At 36.3% G+C, this 15,052-nt stretch overlaps 1 protein-coding gene across 3 annotated transcripts in view; it reads right to left on the bottom strand.

Annotated features, from left to right (window-relative positions):
• Positions 1 to 15,052, bottom strand: part of LRRC28 (leucine rich repeat containing 28) — a 174,347-nt gene that overhangs the window by 17,955 nt on the left and 141,340 nt on the right. For all 3 annotated transcript variants that reach the window (XM_061181811.1, XM_061181810.1, XM_061181813.1), the window contains one exon: positions 13,871 to 14,030. In XM_061181811.1, coding sequence (XP_061037794.1) covers positions 13,871 to 14,030 — 160 coding nt within the window. The remainder of the gene's footprint in view (positions 1 to 13,870; positions 14,031 to 15,052) is intronic.

Below are 15,052 nucleotides of genomic sequence, written 5' to 3'. Positions count from 1 at the left end.
AAAGCTTGCCTAATATGGGAAAGGAAATAGTCAATCAAGTCCAGAAAGCACAGAGAGTACCATACAGGATAAACCTAAAGAGAAACACGCTGAGACACATATTAATCAAACTATCAAAAATTAAATACAAAGAAAAAATATTGAAAGCAGCAAGGGAAAAGCAACAAATAACATACAAGGGAATCTCCATAAGGTTAACAGCTCATTTTTCAGTAGAAACTCTGCAAGCCAGAATGGAGCGGCAGAACATATTTAAAGTGATGAAAGGGAAAAACCTACAACCAAGATTACTCTACCCAGCAAGGATCTCATTCAGATCCAACGGAGAAATTATAACCTTTACAGACAAGCAAAAGCTAAGAGAATTCAGCACCACCAAACCAGCTTTACAACAAATGCTAAAGGAACTTCTCTAGGCAGGAAACACAAGAGAAGGAAAAGACCTACAATAACAAACCCAAAACAATTAAGAAAATGGTAATAGGAACATACATATCGATAATTACCTTAAATGTAAATGGATTAAACGCTCCAACCAAAAGACATAGACGGGCTGAATGGATACAAAAACAAGACCCATACATACGCTATCTACAAGAGACCCACTTCAGACCTAGGGACACACACAGACTGAAAGTGAGGGGATGGAGAAAGATATTCCATCCAAATGGAAATCAAAAGAAAGCTGGAGTAGCAATTCTCATATCAGACAAAATAGACTTTAAAATAAAGACTATTACTAGAGACAAAGAAGGACACTACATAATGATCAAGGGATCAATCCAAGAAGATATAACAACTGTAAATATTTATGCACCTGACATAGGAGCACCTCAGTACATAAGGCAAATGTTAACAGCCATAAAAGGGGAAATCAACAGTAAAACAATAATGGTAGGGGACTTTAACACCCCACTTTCACCAATGGACAGATCATCCAAAATGAAAATAAATAAGGAAACACAAGCTTTAAATGACACATTAAGCAAGATGGACTGAATTGATAACTATAAGGCATTCCATCCAAAAAAAACAGAATACACTTTCTTTTCAAGTGCTCATGGAACATTCTCCAGGATAGACCATATACTGGGTAACAAATCAAGCCTTGGTAAATTTAAGAATATTGAAATCATATCAACTATCTTTTCGACCACAATGCTATGAGACTAGGTATCAATTACAGGAAAAAAAACTGTAAAAAATAAAACACATGGAGGTTAAACAATATGCTACTAAATAACCAAGAGATCACTGAAGAAATCAAAGAGGAAATCAAAAAATACCTAGAAGCAAATGACAATGAAAACACGACGACCCAAAACCTATGGGATGCAGCAAAAGCAGTTCTAAGAGGGAAGTTTATAGCAATACAATCCTACCTCAAGAAACAAGAAAAATCTCAAATAAATAACCTAACCTTACAGTTAGTGAAAGAAGAACAAAAAAACCGCAAAGTTAGCAGAAGAAAAGAAATCATAAAGATCAGATTAGAAATAAATGAAAAAGAATGAAAGAAACAATAGCAAAGATCAATAAAACTAAAAGCTGGTTCTTTGAGAAGATAAACAAAACTGATAAACCATTAGCTAGACTCATCAAGAAAAAAAGGGAGAAGACTCAAAGCAATAGAATTAGAAATGAAAAAGGAGAAGTAACAACTGATACTGCAGAAATACAAAGGATCATGAAAGATTACTACAAGCAACTATGCCAATAAAATGGACAACCTGGAAGAAATGGACAAATTCTTAGAAAAGCACAATCTTCTGAGACTGACCCAGGAAGAAATAGAAAATATAAACGACCAATCACAAGCATTGAAATTGAAACTGTGATTAAAAATCTTCCAACAAACAAAAGCCCAGGACCAGATGGCTTCACAGGCGAATTCTATCAAACATTTAGAGAAGAGCTAACACCTATCCTTCTCAAACTCTTCCAAAATATAGCAGAGGGAGGAACACACCCAAACTCATTCTACGAGACCACCATCACCCTGATACCAAAACCAGACAAAGATGTCACAAAAAAAGAAAACTACAGGCCAATATCTCTGATAAACATAGATGCAAAAATCCTCAAGAAAATACTAGCAAACAGAATCCAACAGCACATTAAAAGGATCATACACCATGATCAAGTGGGGTTTATCCCAGGAATGCAAGGATTCTTCAATATACACAAATCAATCAATGTGATACACCATATCAACAAACTGAAGGATAAAAACCATATGATAATCTCAATAGATGCAGAAAAAGCTTCTGACAAAATTCAACACCTATTTATGATAAAAACTCTCCAGAAAGTAGGCATAGAGGGAACCTACCTCAACATAATAAAGGCCATATACGACAAACCCGCAGCCAACATCGTTCTCAATGGTGAGAAACTGAAACCACTTCCTCTAAGATCAGGAACAAGACAAGGTTGCCCACTTCCAAGTTTTGGAAGTTTCAGCCACAGCAATCAGAGAAGAAAAAGGAATCCAAGTCAGAAAAGAAGAAGTAAAACTGTCACTGTTTGCAGATGACATGATACTATACATACAGAATCCTAAAGATGCTACCAGAAAACTACTAGAGCTAATCAGTGAATTTGGTAGAGTAGCAGGATACAAAATGAATGCACAGAAATCTCTTGCATTCCTATACACTAATGATGAAAAATCTGAAAGAGACATTAAGGAAACACTCCCATTTACCATTGCAACAAAAAGAATAAAATACCTAGGAATAAACCTACCTAAGGAGCCAAAAAACTGTATGCAGAAAAGTATAAGACACTGATGAAAGAAATTAAAGATGATACAAACAGATGGAGCGATATACTATGTTCTTGGATTGGAAGAATCAACATTGTGAAAATGACTATACTACTCAAAACAATCTACAGATTCAATGCAATCCCTGTCAAACTACCAATGACATTTTTCACAGAACTAGAACAAAAAATTTCACAATTTGTATGGAAACACAAAAGGCCCCGAATAGGCAAAACAATCTTGAGAAAGAAAAACGGAGCTGGAGGAATCAGGGTCCCAGACTTCAGACTATACTACAAAGCTACAGTAATCAAGACAGTATGGAACTGGCACAAAAACAGAAATATAGATCAATGGAACAGGATAGAAAGCCCAGAGATAAACCCACGCACATATGGTCACCTTATCTTTGATAAAGGAGGCAAGAATATACAATGGAGAAAAGACAGCCTCTTCAATAAGTGGTGCTGGGAAAACTGGACAGCTACATTTAAAAGAATGAAATTAGAACATTTCCTAACACCATACACAAAAATAAACTCAAAATGGATTAAAGACCTAAATGTAAGGCCAGACAGTATAAAACTCTTAGAGGAAAATATAGGCAGAACACTCTATGACATAAATCACAGCAAGATCCTTTTTGACCCACCTCCTAGAGAAATGAAAATAAGAAAAAATAAACAAATGGGACCTAATGAAACTTAAGAGCTTTTGCACAGCAAAGGAAACCATAAACAAGACGAAAAGACAACCCTCAGAATGGGAGAAAATATTTGCAAATGAAGCAACTGACAAAGGATTAATCTCCAAAATATACAAGTAGCTCATGTAGCTCAATATCAAGAAAACAAACAAATCCAATCCAAAAATGGGCAGAAGACCTAAGTAGGCATTTCTCCAAAGAAGATATACAGATTGCCAACAAACACATGTAAAGATGCTCAACATCACTAATTATTAGAGAAATGCAAATCAAAACTACAATGAGGTATCACCTCACACTGGTCAGAATGGCCATCATCAAAAAATCTACAAACAATAAAAGCTGGAGAGGGTGTGGAGAAAAGGGAACCCTCTTGCACTGTTGGTGGGAATGTAAATTGGTACAGCCACTATGGAGAACAGTATGGAGGTTCCTTAAAAAACTAAAAATAGAACTACTATACAATCCAGCAATCCCACTACTGGGCATATACCCTGAGAAAACTGTAATTCAAAAAGACACATGCACCCCAATGTTCATTGCAGCACTATTTACAATAGCCAGGTCATGGAAGCAACCCAAATGCCCATCGACAGACGAATGGATAAAGAAGTTGTGGTACATATATACAATGGAATACTACTCAGCCATAAAAAGGAATGAAATTGAGTCTTTTGTTGAGGCGTGGATGGATCTAGAGACTGTCATACAGAGTGAAGTAAGTCAGAAAGAGAAAAAGAAATACCATATGCTAATACATATATATGGAATCTAAAAAAAAAAATGGTTCTAATGAACGTAGGGGCAAGACAGGAATAAAGACACAGACATAAAGAATGTACTTGAGGACATGGGGAGGGGGAAGGGTAAGCTGGGACGAAGTAAGAGAGTAGCATTGACATATATACACTACCAAATGTAAAATAGCTAGTGGGAAGCAGCTGCATGCACAGGGAGATCAGCTCAGTGCTTTGCGACCACCTAGTGGGGTGGGATAAGGAGGGTGGGAGGGAGACACAAGAGGGAGGGGACATGGGGATATACATATGCATATAGATGATTCACTTTGTTATACAGCAGAAACTAACACAACACTGTAAAGCAATTATACTCCAATAAAGATGTTAAAAAAAAAGTAAAAGAAAGTAATACCCACAAAAAGCAAGGGTAAGGAAATGTGAAACATTTCACAAGTGATAAGTGATTTAACCATATAAGTATTAGATAGTAGATATTATTTTAAAATAAACTACTAGTGAGTGGGAGGAAGGAGTATTAAGTTGTTATAACAGACAAAGGGAAGTAATAAGACAAAGACAGTTCTGCACGCTCTCTAACAAATGGGTCTCTATCGCAAGGCGCAACAGTTACTCAGACATCTGGTCCTCTCATGTAATTACTCTGGCTTAAAAGACCATGGAGCATTCCTGAAAGAACCAAGCTCTGTAAATCTGAGCTTCAAAGCAGCCGACTGAAGCCATGCTGTCATCACTACCACAGTGCCCTGCTCACAGTAGATGCTCAATGCATGTCTGCTAACTGAGTGGATAAATCAATAAGTGAGTGGATGCATTATTCTGAGCTATTTAGAAATAACTCCAATGGCTTTTTAAAAATGGAAATAGAAAAAAAAATCCTAAAATTCATATGGTCCTACAAAAGATCCTGAATAGTCCAACAAATCTTGAGAAAAAAGAACAAAGCTGAAGGCATCATGTTTCCTGATTTCAAAATATACCACAAAGCTACAGTAATCAAAACAGTATGGTACTGGCATAAAGACAGATATATAGACCAATGGAACAGAATAGACAGGCTAGAAATAAACCCACACATATGCAGCTAACTGATCTTCCACAAGGAAGCCAAGCATATACAATGGGAAAAGGACAATCTCTTCAACAAATAGTGTGGGAAAACTGGATATCCACATGCAAAAGAACTGAAAGTGGACCCTTATCCTACACCATACACAAAAAAATCAACTCTAAATGAATTAAAAACGTAAACATAAGACCTGAAACTATAAAACCCCTAGAAGAAAACACAGTGGACAAGCTACTTGACATTAGTCTTGGCAATGATTTCTTGGCTATGGCACCAAAACCACAAGCAACAAAACAAAAATAGGCATGTGGGACTACATCAAACTAAGCTTCTAAGCAGCAAAGTAAACCATCAACAAAAGCAAAACATAACTTACAGAATGGAAGACAGTATTTGTAATCCCTGTATTTGATCACGGGTTAATATCTAAAATATATAAGAAACTCCTATCATTCAATAGCAAAAAAAACCAAACAATCTGATTTTAAAATGGGTAAAGGATTTAAATAGACATTTCTCCAAAGAAGACATACAGATGGCCAACAGGTATATGAAAAGGTTCTCAACATCACTAATCATCAGGGAAATGCAAATCAAAACCACAATGAGATATCACCTCACACCTGTTAGGATGGCTGCTCTAAAAAAACAGACAAACAAAAAAATAAGTGTTGGCAAGGGTGTAGAGAAATTGGAATCCTTACATATGTTGGTGGGAATGTAAAATGGTGCAGCCACTATGCAAAATAATTCCTCAAAAAATTAAAAACAGAATGATCATATCCAGCAATCCCAGTTCTGAGTATATATCCAGAAGAACTGAAATCAGGGTCTCAAAGAAATATCTGCACTCCCATGTTCACTGCAGCATTATTCACAATATCCAAAATATGGCAACAAGCTAAATGTTTATCGACTGATGAATAGATTAAAAAAATGTGGTATGTACATAAAATGGAATATTATTCAGCCTTAAAAAAGGGAAACCCTGCCATTTTCAACAACATGGATGAACCTGGAAGACATTATGGTACAGGAAATAAGCCAGTCACAGGACAAATACTGCATGATTCCACTTACATGAGATATTTAAAATAGTCAAACTCAGAAGCAGAGAGTAGAATGGTGAGTTACCAGGGACTGCAGGGAGGGAGAAATGGGAGTTATGTTCAATGGGTATAGTTTCAGTTATGCAAGATGAGTAAGTTCTAGAGAGCTGCTGTACAATATAGTGCCTACAGTTAATACTATACTGTGCACTTAAAAATTTGTTAAGAAGGTAGATCTCAAGTTAAATGTTCTTACCCCAATTAAAAAAAAAAAAAAAAAAGGAAAAGGAAGCATCAAGAATCTGGATCCTCAGTTAGGAGATATTCAACTAAGAGTTGAATATCTAAGTCAACTAAGAGATATTCTACTTTAACCTAAAATATTAACAGTTGTCATTTCCAGTGGCAGTACTTCCATTTGATACAATTTCCTTTTGCAGAATTCTATTTCCTAATTTTGCTTTGATGATAACGTATGATTTTAACAGATTTATTTTGTCTCCCCCCCCAAATAAATAAGTAGAAAAGAAACCACTGGTCTACTAATGTTTTAATAATTAAACATTATTTTTAATTTTTAAAGCGACACCAGTTTGTTGTAAAAATTCAACACTACTCAAAGAAAACTACTGTTACTTTAGTGAGCCTTCAAGACGTTTTCTATGTATTTAACAATTTAAAGTTTGGGGTTGCCAAAAAGTTTGCTCAGGTTTTTTCCATAAGATGTTACAGAAAAACCCAAACAAACTTTGTTGGCCAACACTATATATATATATGTGTAAAAGACTATATATGTATATGTGTGTATATATATGTATATATTTATATATATACCCATAGCTGACAAAAATTGGATATCACTGTGTAACCTGTTTAAAAACATTTTTACCTAAACTTAAAAAAAAATTGCTCCAAGAACCTTTCCTTTTCTTTTTTAACCTATATAAAGCTTTAAGCAAAGGATTTTTTAAAGTCCCTTTAGATACATACTATTTTTTAATTGTTATTTTGTGTATTTATAAAAATACATCCTTATTGAAAATATTCAAATGATTCTGTAGTATATAGAATTGAAAATTAAAGTCCCCACCTGACTACTCCATAACCCTACATTCCTCCCTTCCAAGGTAACCACAGTTTAGAGTTAGATCTACATCCTGCTGGATTTCTTTAGTGCACACACACATATATGTATATGTATACACACATACATATTTCAAAAGTATCTTGTTCAGAATATTAGAGCTTATTTTCATTTTATATTTATGAGCACCATTTCAAAATTTCTTCATATGTAGTGATTCACTCAGTAGCTAATTACAGCATAGTGTCTAAAACATGGATTTGGAGCCAGACTTGCTATGGATCAAATCCCAGCTCTGCTATGAGGGCTTGGCCCAGTTTCTGATCTTCCTATCCCTCAGTTCCACACCCCCCTACTCCTGTAACATGGGGGTTATATTAGGTTGAACCACATGGAAGGCATATGATTCACACAGTTCAATCTAATAATGGTACCTATCTTACAGTACTAAGTAACACAGCTCAACTTCCAGCTGGGTCTCCTGACCCCTAAAGCCTATGAATTCTTTCATTCCAGCCCAGGGCCTCACTGTACAAAAGCAGAGATGTCACCACACCAACACCTGAGCGTACACTGTTAACATCTGCTATGGCCCAAACTTAACCCAAGCGATATGGGAAGGAACACTGGGATTCTGGGCCATTGGCAATTTCTGTCTCAAAACATCCTGGTGATTTAAGTGAGACCTTTTGAATGTCTGTGATGGTTAATTTTATGTGTCAACTTGGCTAGACCATGGTACCCAGTTGTTTGGTCAAATGTCAGTCTAGATGCTGCTGTGAAGGTATTTTTTAGATGTGACTGACATTTAAATCAGTAGACTTTGAGTAAAGCAGATTATGCTCCATAAGGTGGGCCTCATCCAATCAGTTGGAGGCCTTTAGAGCAAAGAAATAGAAGGACTTTTCCTTAAGACAGCAACTTAAAAACCCTGAGTTTCTAGCCTGTTGCCCTGTGAAATTTAGACTCAAGACTGCAATATCAACTCTTTTCTGAACTTCCAGCCTGTCAGCCTGCCCTGTGGTTTTGGACTTGCCAGCTCCCCAGTCATGTGAGCCAATTCCTTAAAATCAATCTCTGTCTATATTTATTATTTACAGATATAGATATAGATATATGTTTTGTTTCTCTGGAGACTGCTAACTAATACAAATTCAGCTACTGGTAAGAGGTGCTGCTGTAACAAATATTTAAAAATCTAGATGTGGCTTTGAAATTACGTAGCAGAGGCTAGAAGAGTTCTGCCTTGAAGAGACTGTTGGTAGAAATATAGATGTTAAAGGATATCTGGTGAGGGTTTACATAGGAAAGAGGAAAGCTATAGAAAAAGCTTCTTTTGTCTTAGAGAATACACATATTGTCATGAACAGAATGTTGCTGGAAATAGGAGTGTTAAAGGTGTTTCTGGTGAGGTCTCAGACAAAAATGAGGAATGTGTTATTGGAAAATGAAAGAAAGATGATCTTTGTTATAAAGCACAGAGGACTTGACTGAATTGTGTTCTGTTGGATGGAAAATAGAACTTGTAAGTGATGAACTTGGATACAGGCAGACCTCAGAGATATCGCAGGCTTAATTCCAAACCGCCGCAATAAAGCAAATACAGCAATAAAGCAAGTCACACAAATTTTTTGGTTTCCCAGTACATATAAAAGTTACACTTACACTATACTGTAGTCTATTAAGTATGCAATAGAATTATGTCTAAAAAAAGTATATACCTTAATTTAAAAATAATTTATTGCTAAACATGCTAACCATCATCTGAGCCTTCAGTGAACTGTAGTAGTATCAAAGATTACTGATCACAGATCCCCATAACAAGTATGATAATAATGAAAAAGTTTGAAGCATTGTGAGAATTACCAAAAGGTGACACAGAGACAGGAAGTGAGCAAATGCTGTTGGAGAAATGGTACCAACAGATTTCCTTGACACAGGGTTATCACAAACCTTCAATTTGTAAAAAGTGCAATATCTGTGAAGTGAAATAAAATGAAGCACAAAAAGATGGGTATGCCTATATTTAGCTGAGGAGGTTTCTAAGCAAAGCATTGAAGGCATGGCCTGGTTTCTCTTTGCTGCTTACAGTAAAATGTGAGAGGAGGGAGATAAATTGAGGAAATTGTTCAGCAAAAAGGAACCAGAACTTGAAGATACGGAAAATTCTCAGGCTATCTACATTGTAAAAAATGAGAAAGCACGTTCTGGAGAGAACACCAAGGGTGTGGCTGGACAACCTTTTCTAAAGAGATTAGGCATGTGACTTGTGGATCCAGTCAACCATTTCAGCAGAAAGGCTGACAGCTTGGACTAAAGAGGACAGAGATGGGACAGGGTGAAGACATGCTGTCAGCCTTCTGGGATTCTACAGGCAGGAAACAAGCTATCAAGTAAAGGGAAGAATAACCCCAGGAATGGGGCCACCTCCTCAATTCCAGAGGATGGGGCAACTTCCTTGGTTTTAGACAGCAGGGCCCCACTCAGGGCTGAGGAGGTGGGGCCACCACCCCAGTAGGCCTAAAGGACAGAGCATCTAGCCAGAGGATTATTCTCAAGCATTAAAATCTAATGGAATTTGCCCTTTTAAGTTTTGGACTTGTTTGAAACTCATGACATCTTGTTCTCCTTTCTGTAAAGGGAGTGTCTATCTTATGCCTGTCCCACCATTATATATTGAAAGCAGATAACCAGTCTGGTTTTACAGGTTCACAGATGGAGAGGAGTTTTGTCCCAAGGCGAGTTATACCTGAGTTTTATCCATACCTGATTTAGATACTTAAGATGAGATTTTGAACTTAAGAGTTGATGCTGGAATGGGTTAGGATTTGGGGGGTGTTGGGATGGAGTGAATTTATTTTGCATCTGAGAGGGACATGGATTTTTGGAGGACAGACTGTTATGGGTTGAACTGTATCCCCCCCAAATTCATGTTATAGCCTTAATCCCCAGAACCCCAGAATGTGACTGCTATGGACTGAATTGTGTCCCCCCATCCTGCCACCAATCCCTATTTTAAGCCCTAATCTCCAATGTGATGGTATTTGGAGATGGGGCCTTTTGGAGATATTAGGTTTAGATGAGTTCATGAAGGTGGGGCCCTCATGATAGGATTAGTGCCCTTATAAGAAGAGACACTGGAGAGCTTGTGCACATGTGTGCTCGTGTTCTCTGCCACTTGAGGCAGCAAGAAAGCAGCTATCTTCAAATCAGGAAGACAGCCCTCAGCACAACCTAACCACATGCACCCTGATTTCAGACTCCCAGCTTCCAGAACTGTGAGAAATTAAATTTCTGTTGTTTACGTCACCCAGCCTATGGTATTTTGTTATGGTAGCCCTAGCAGAGTAATACAGTAACCTTATTTGGAAACAGGGTCATTGCCAGTGTAATTAGTTAAGATGAGGTCATTAGGGAGGGCCCTAATGAAATGTCACTGGTATTCTTATAAACAAGGGAAATTTGGACACTGAGATAGACACACATAGAGATAAGATGATGTGAAGAGAAGAAGGGAGACGATGGCCATCTGCAAGGATTAGATCCTTCCATCACAGCCCTCAGAAGGAACCAATCCTGCCACATCTTGATTTCACACTTCTAGCCTTCAGAGCTCTGAGACAATATCTGTAGAAGCTCTGTAAGTCACCCAGTTTTGTGGTATTTTGTTGAGGTATCCCTAGGAAACTCGTAAAATACCCTTGAAAAACCTTGGGTAGCCTGACTTCCTATTGGGAAATACAAAACTTATGAGACGCATACATGTGTGGGAAAAGCCAGACACATGTTGTTATACTAGTAAATAATCCTATGAGTTGACATTCTCCATTTTAATAAATGAACAGTAATTTGGGGGAATGAAAATTTGCTATGCCTATCATGATCAAAAGTTATGAACATACTAGCCATTATTCTCTTCTATAGATATTTGAAGATTTGGGTATTTACTATTTATGCAAAATACTGCAGTTTCTTTTTAATTGACTCTGTATTAAATTTAAGTTGGAACTAACACTCGTATGGGACTTGGTATTTTAGAAGAATATTCAATATGTTCTTTTAAAATAATGCCAGATGTCCACATTAATTTAGATATTGGCTGATACAATGTATTATTTTATAAGAAGCAATGAACACCGAACAGAATATATTAGAAAACTTAAAAATAATATTATCAAGACCTTTTAGAGTTTATGATATTAAAAATATTGATTTTATTTTTAGCAATAAGCTATTGAGATTCAAGTATTCGGTTGTCAATTACAAAAGAAAGTACTTTAAAAACTACGGTAGAAACTAAAGTCAAAGCTTTTAACACAATCTCCATAGCAACGTGGGAAGGAGCAAAGTCCGGTGGACCAAATGAAAGACACAAGTTCTCAGTTTCAGATCTTAGCATTAACTCACCACAGAAAGCCATGTTTGTATCTTGGTATTTCATTTTTTGCTATAAACATGGGCACTTCTGGCTTTTCTTAACAAAAGGGCATTGCCTAAGTCCTATGTATTTGATACACTCATTTTATTAAACTAACACTATTATATTTTATGTTCTAAAGCAATATAAGATATTCACACTGAATTTCTAGGTTTAAGCAGAGAAATAAGTAGCAGTAAATATGCAAATACTTATCGAACAAGTTTCCCAAATTTCATATAAAGATAACACAAAAATGACTTCATTTAAGGGATCTACTTTATTTGCACAAATTAATTACCATGATAGAAAGAAAGTTTATCTTTTCAAACAGGTATTTAGAATTTTATCAGCTACTAACAGAGCATCCTTATCATACTGAATTGTTTTCATTTTCACATTTTTAGTAAGAAAATGTCTTCTATAGGAAACTGTGCAACAACAATGCAGAAGGATTTTACTATAGTTTAATGGAAGATTTTCCTATGATGATATCTTACTAATATGAAGATCATTTGCTAAAGACATACATAAAATAAATTTTTAGAAGTCTTTGAGCTACAAAAAGAGATCATAGTTAAGTCACTTAATATTTATTACATACCAGGCACCATCTTGGGCTCTTTACATAAATGATCTCATTTAATCCTCACAATGACCTTATTAAATAGATATTATTACTATGCTCATTTTATTGATGAAAAGATGAAGCTCAGAGATGTTAAGTAATTTGTCCAAGGTCTCCCAGGGGAGAAGTCAGAATCAGGGCCTGTGCACTTGACCGATATTCCCTACTGCTCCTCATAGATGTGCCTATTTCATTAGTTAATTTTATTCATGTAGTAACGTACTCAAATCCTGACTCAGTCCTTTCAACTCTAATTTAAAATGGAATTTTACTAAATTTGGTGATCTGATCACCTCTGATCAGAAGTAGCAGATTAGCAAGTTTTGGAGGAGGGCTTCTGTAGGCAGGCACAGTAAAGCAGGAAACATTAAAAATACAGAAAGTTGAAACAGGAACTGAAAGTATAGCAAAATAGGATTATTCAGGGTAAGAAAAAGACAAATGCAGTTTTGGGAAGGAGTGGGTAGAGAGATGCAAAAGGTAACTACCATTTGCCGAGCACCCATTATGTGCCAAGTGTTTGCCTTCATCATCTGCTAATCCTTAGATGGCCCTGCCCAGCAGGCTGTTCTTTCTCCATTTTGAGGCTCTGAGAGGTTCAGCACCCTGCCCACGCTTGCTCTCATTCTACAAAAATGATTATAAAGGAAATGCTTCTAGGACTGAATAGGGGTAACAAGTTATCCTGAAAAATGTACTAACCCAAAATACCACATTTGATGGATAAGTGAGGTATTATAGTATTTTTTTTCATCTTTGAAAAATGTGAACTTAGAAGATCCTAAATTTAGAAAATCTATAAGCTGAGACTGTGCTAATGGGGGATTTTTCATTTCATGTCCTATTTTTAATTGTCTGATACTCTTTTTTTAAACTACCAGAATGGGGGTTTTTACTTAGTTAACATTCTTAGCAAATTCAAGGCACTGTGCCAAGAAATAGACAGTGGCAAGAGAATGCTATTTGGAAGGGTTAGAAATTCAAAACAGAAACACACACACACAATGCTCAGCCACACACTTTCAGTTAGCAATGCGAATTAAATAGAAGAGCTGGGCTGGACCCATTATATAACAAATATTTTGTTCTTACATTCCTTATTGCCTAAAGACTATTGTGAATAGGAAAACACTCCTACAAAGAATGAGCTACTCTAAATAACATATACAATAAAACCGTTCTGTATAAGACCAAAAATGTAATAAAGAGAAATCCAGTTTTCTTGTGATATTGAAAATGTGCATTTGTTTCATTTAGCTGTATGGCAGGAAACATTCTATGCCCCTTTAAAGCTGCTGACTTACCAACACTTTTATGTGTGTCCTCCACCCTTCCCCACGTTCCCACCCCTCGCCCAGGTGTAAGCCCTGGTGTCCACTTAGGAATGATTACCCCTGGTGCAGCCCTGCCATTGGCGTCTCTCTCAAGGGAAATAGCTTGGGGTAGACAATCGTAAACATGGGCTCACTACACCGGTGACAGTGCCCCAAGGGGCAGTGCAGCAGCTCCAGGAGACTTCTGGGTAACGAGATTGGAGACAGAAAGTCCAGATCTGGAACACAAGAGAAAATCATGCACAAATAAAAAATGAGATTTCCTTAAACTTGGCTTCTTAAAATATTTCTTATTGTTAGCAAATAAGTTCAGTTAGTGAAAAGTACTGCATGTTGAAAATTCTGTTATCCGATAGGCATTGAATAAAAGTGTAACATTATTTGGAAATGAAAGATGCTTTTTATGTTTTTGATACTAAGAGAAAACCTAAATCTACTCTTTTAAGAGCAACCTGAGGTAGAGGCCAGGAAAGAATAAGACCAAATATTCTTTAAGAACAAAGACTGAAAAGGCGTTAAGTTTACCCAGGGAGGGTCTGTAAACTTCTATAAGAGACAGAGAATAAAAAAAAGACTGGGACTGCAGACTAAAACAGACTTTCATTAAATTCTTCCTAAATCTATTGGGCATTTAGAATCTTTCAAGCTAAATTATATTTACTGAAAAGAATGAAAGGGGGAAACAAAGAAATCAAAGAAAATGAAAAATAATGAAACCAAGCTTTTCCTTGTCTCACTCCCATGAGCTGTCACTAATAAAAATAGGGTGTTTCCTCCTCAGTTTAGTCTGAGCTACACAAAAGAAATGTTTAAAGCAAAACATCCCAGTGGCCCAGGCAATCCTGAGCACAAATGTACACTGGGTTGCTATTGAGAGTAAAACATCTAGTAGAGAGAGAAACGGTCATGATGAGGTGACACCTAAAAATCACTGAATCATCTTGAGGAAGGAAATACAAATTATCTTACCATCTTTTATATCTGTCCAGACTTATCAATAACCATTTTGAAAAATGTAATTTGCTCATAGGTGAATAATTTCAGTTTTCTGTTTAGTTTTTAAAAACAACTTAATTTGTATTAGACATTCCTGGAAGGTTAATGTTAGATGTTTTTGTCTGCACCTTTTTTTTTTTTTTTTTTTAAAGCAAAGACAAAACATTTAGTAGTTTTAAAAGCACTTGAAATGTATTTTCTTATTAATGTTGCCTAGTGCTTTCTTAAAGCATCACAGGTCCAC

Source organism: Eubalaena glacialis, chromosome 2 (assembly GCF_028564815.1).
Source record: "Eubalaena glacialis isolate mEubGla1 chromosome 2, mEubGla1.1.hap2.+ XY, whole genome shotgun sequence".
Taxonomy (NCBI): domain Eukaryota; kingdom Metazoa; phylum Chordata; class Mammalia; order Artiodactyla; family Balaenidae; genus Eubalaena; species Eubalaena glacialis.
Note: the sequence above shows the minus strand (reverse complement) of the source record. Positions and strands in the feature narration are given on the sequence as shown.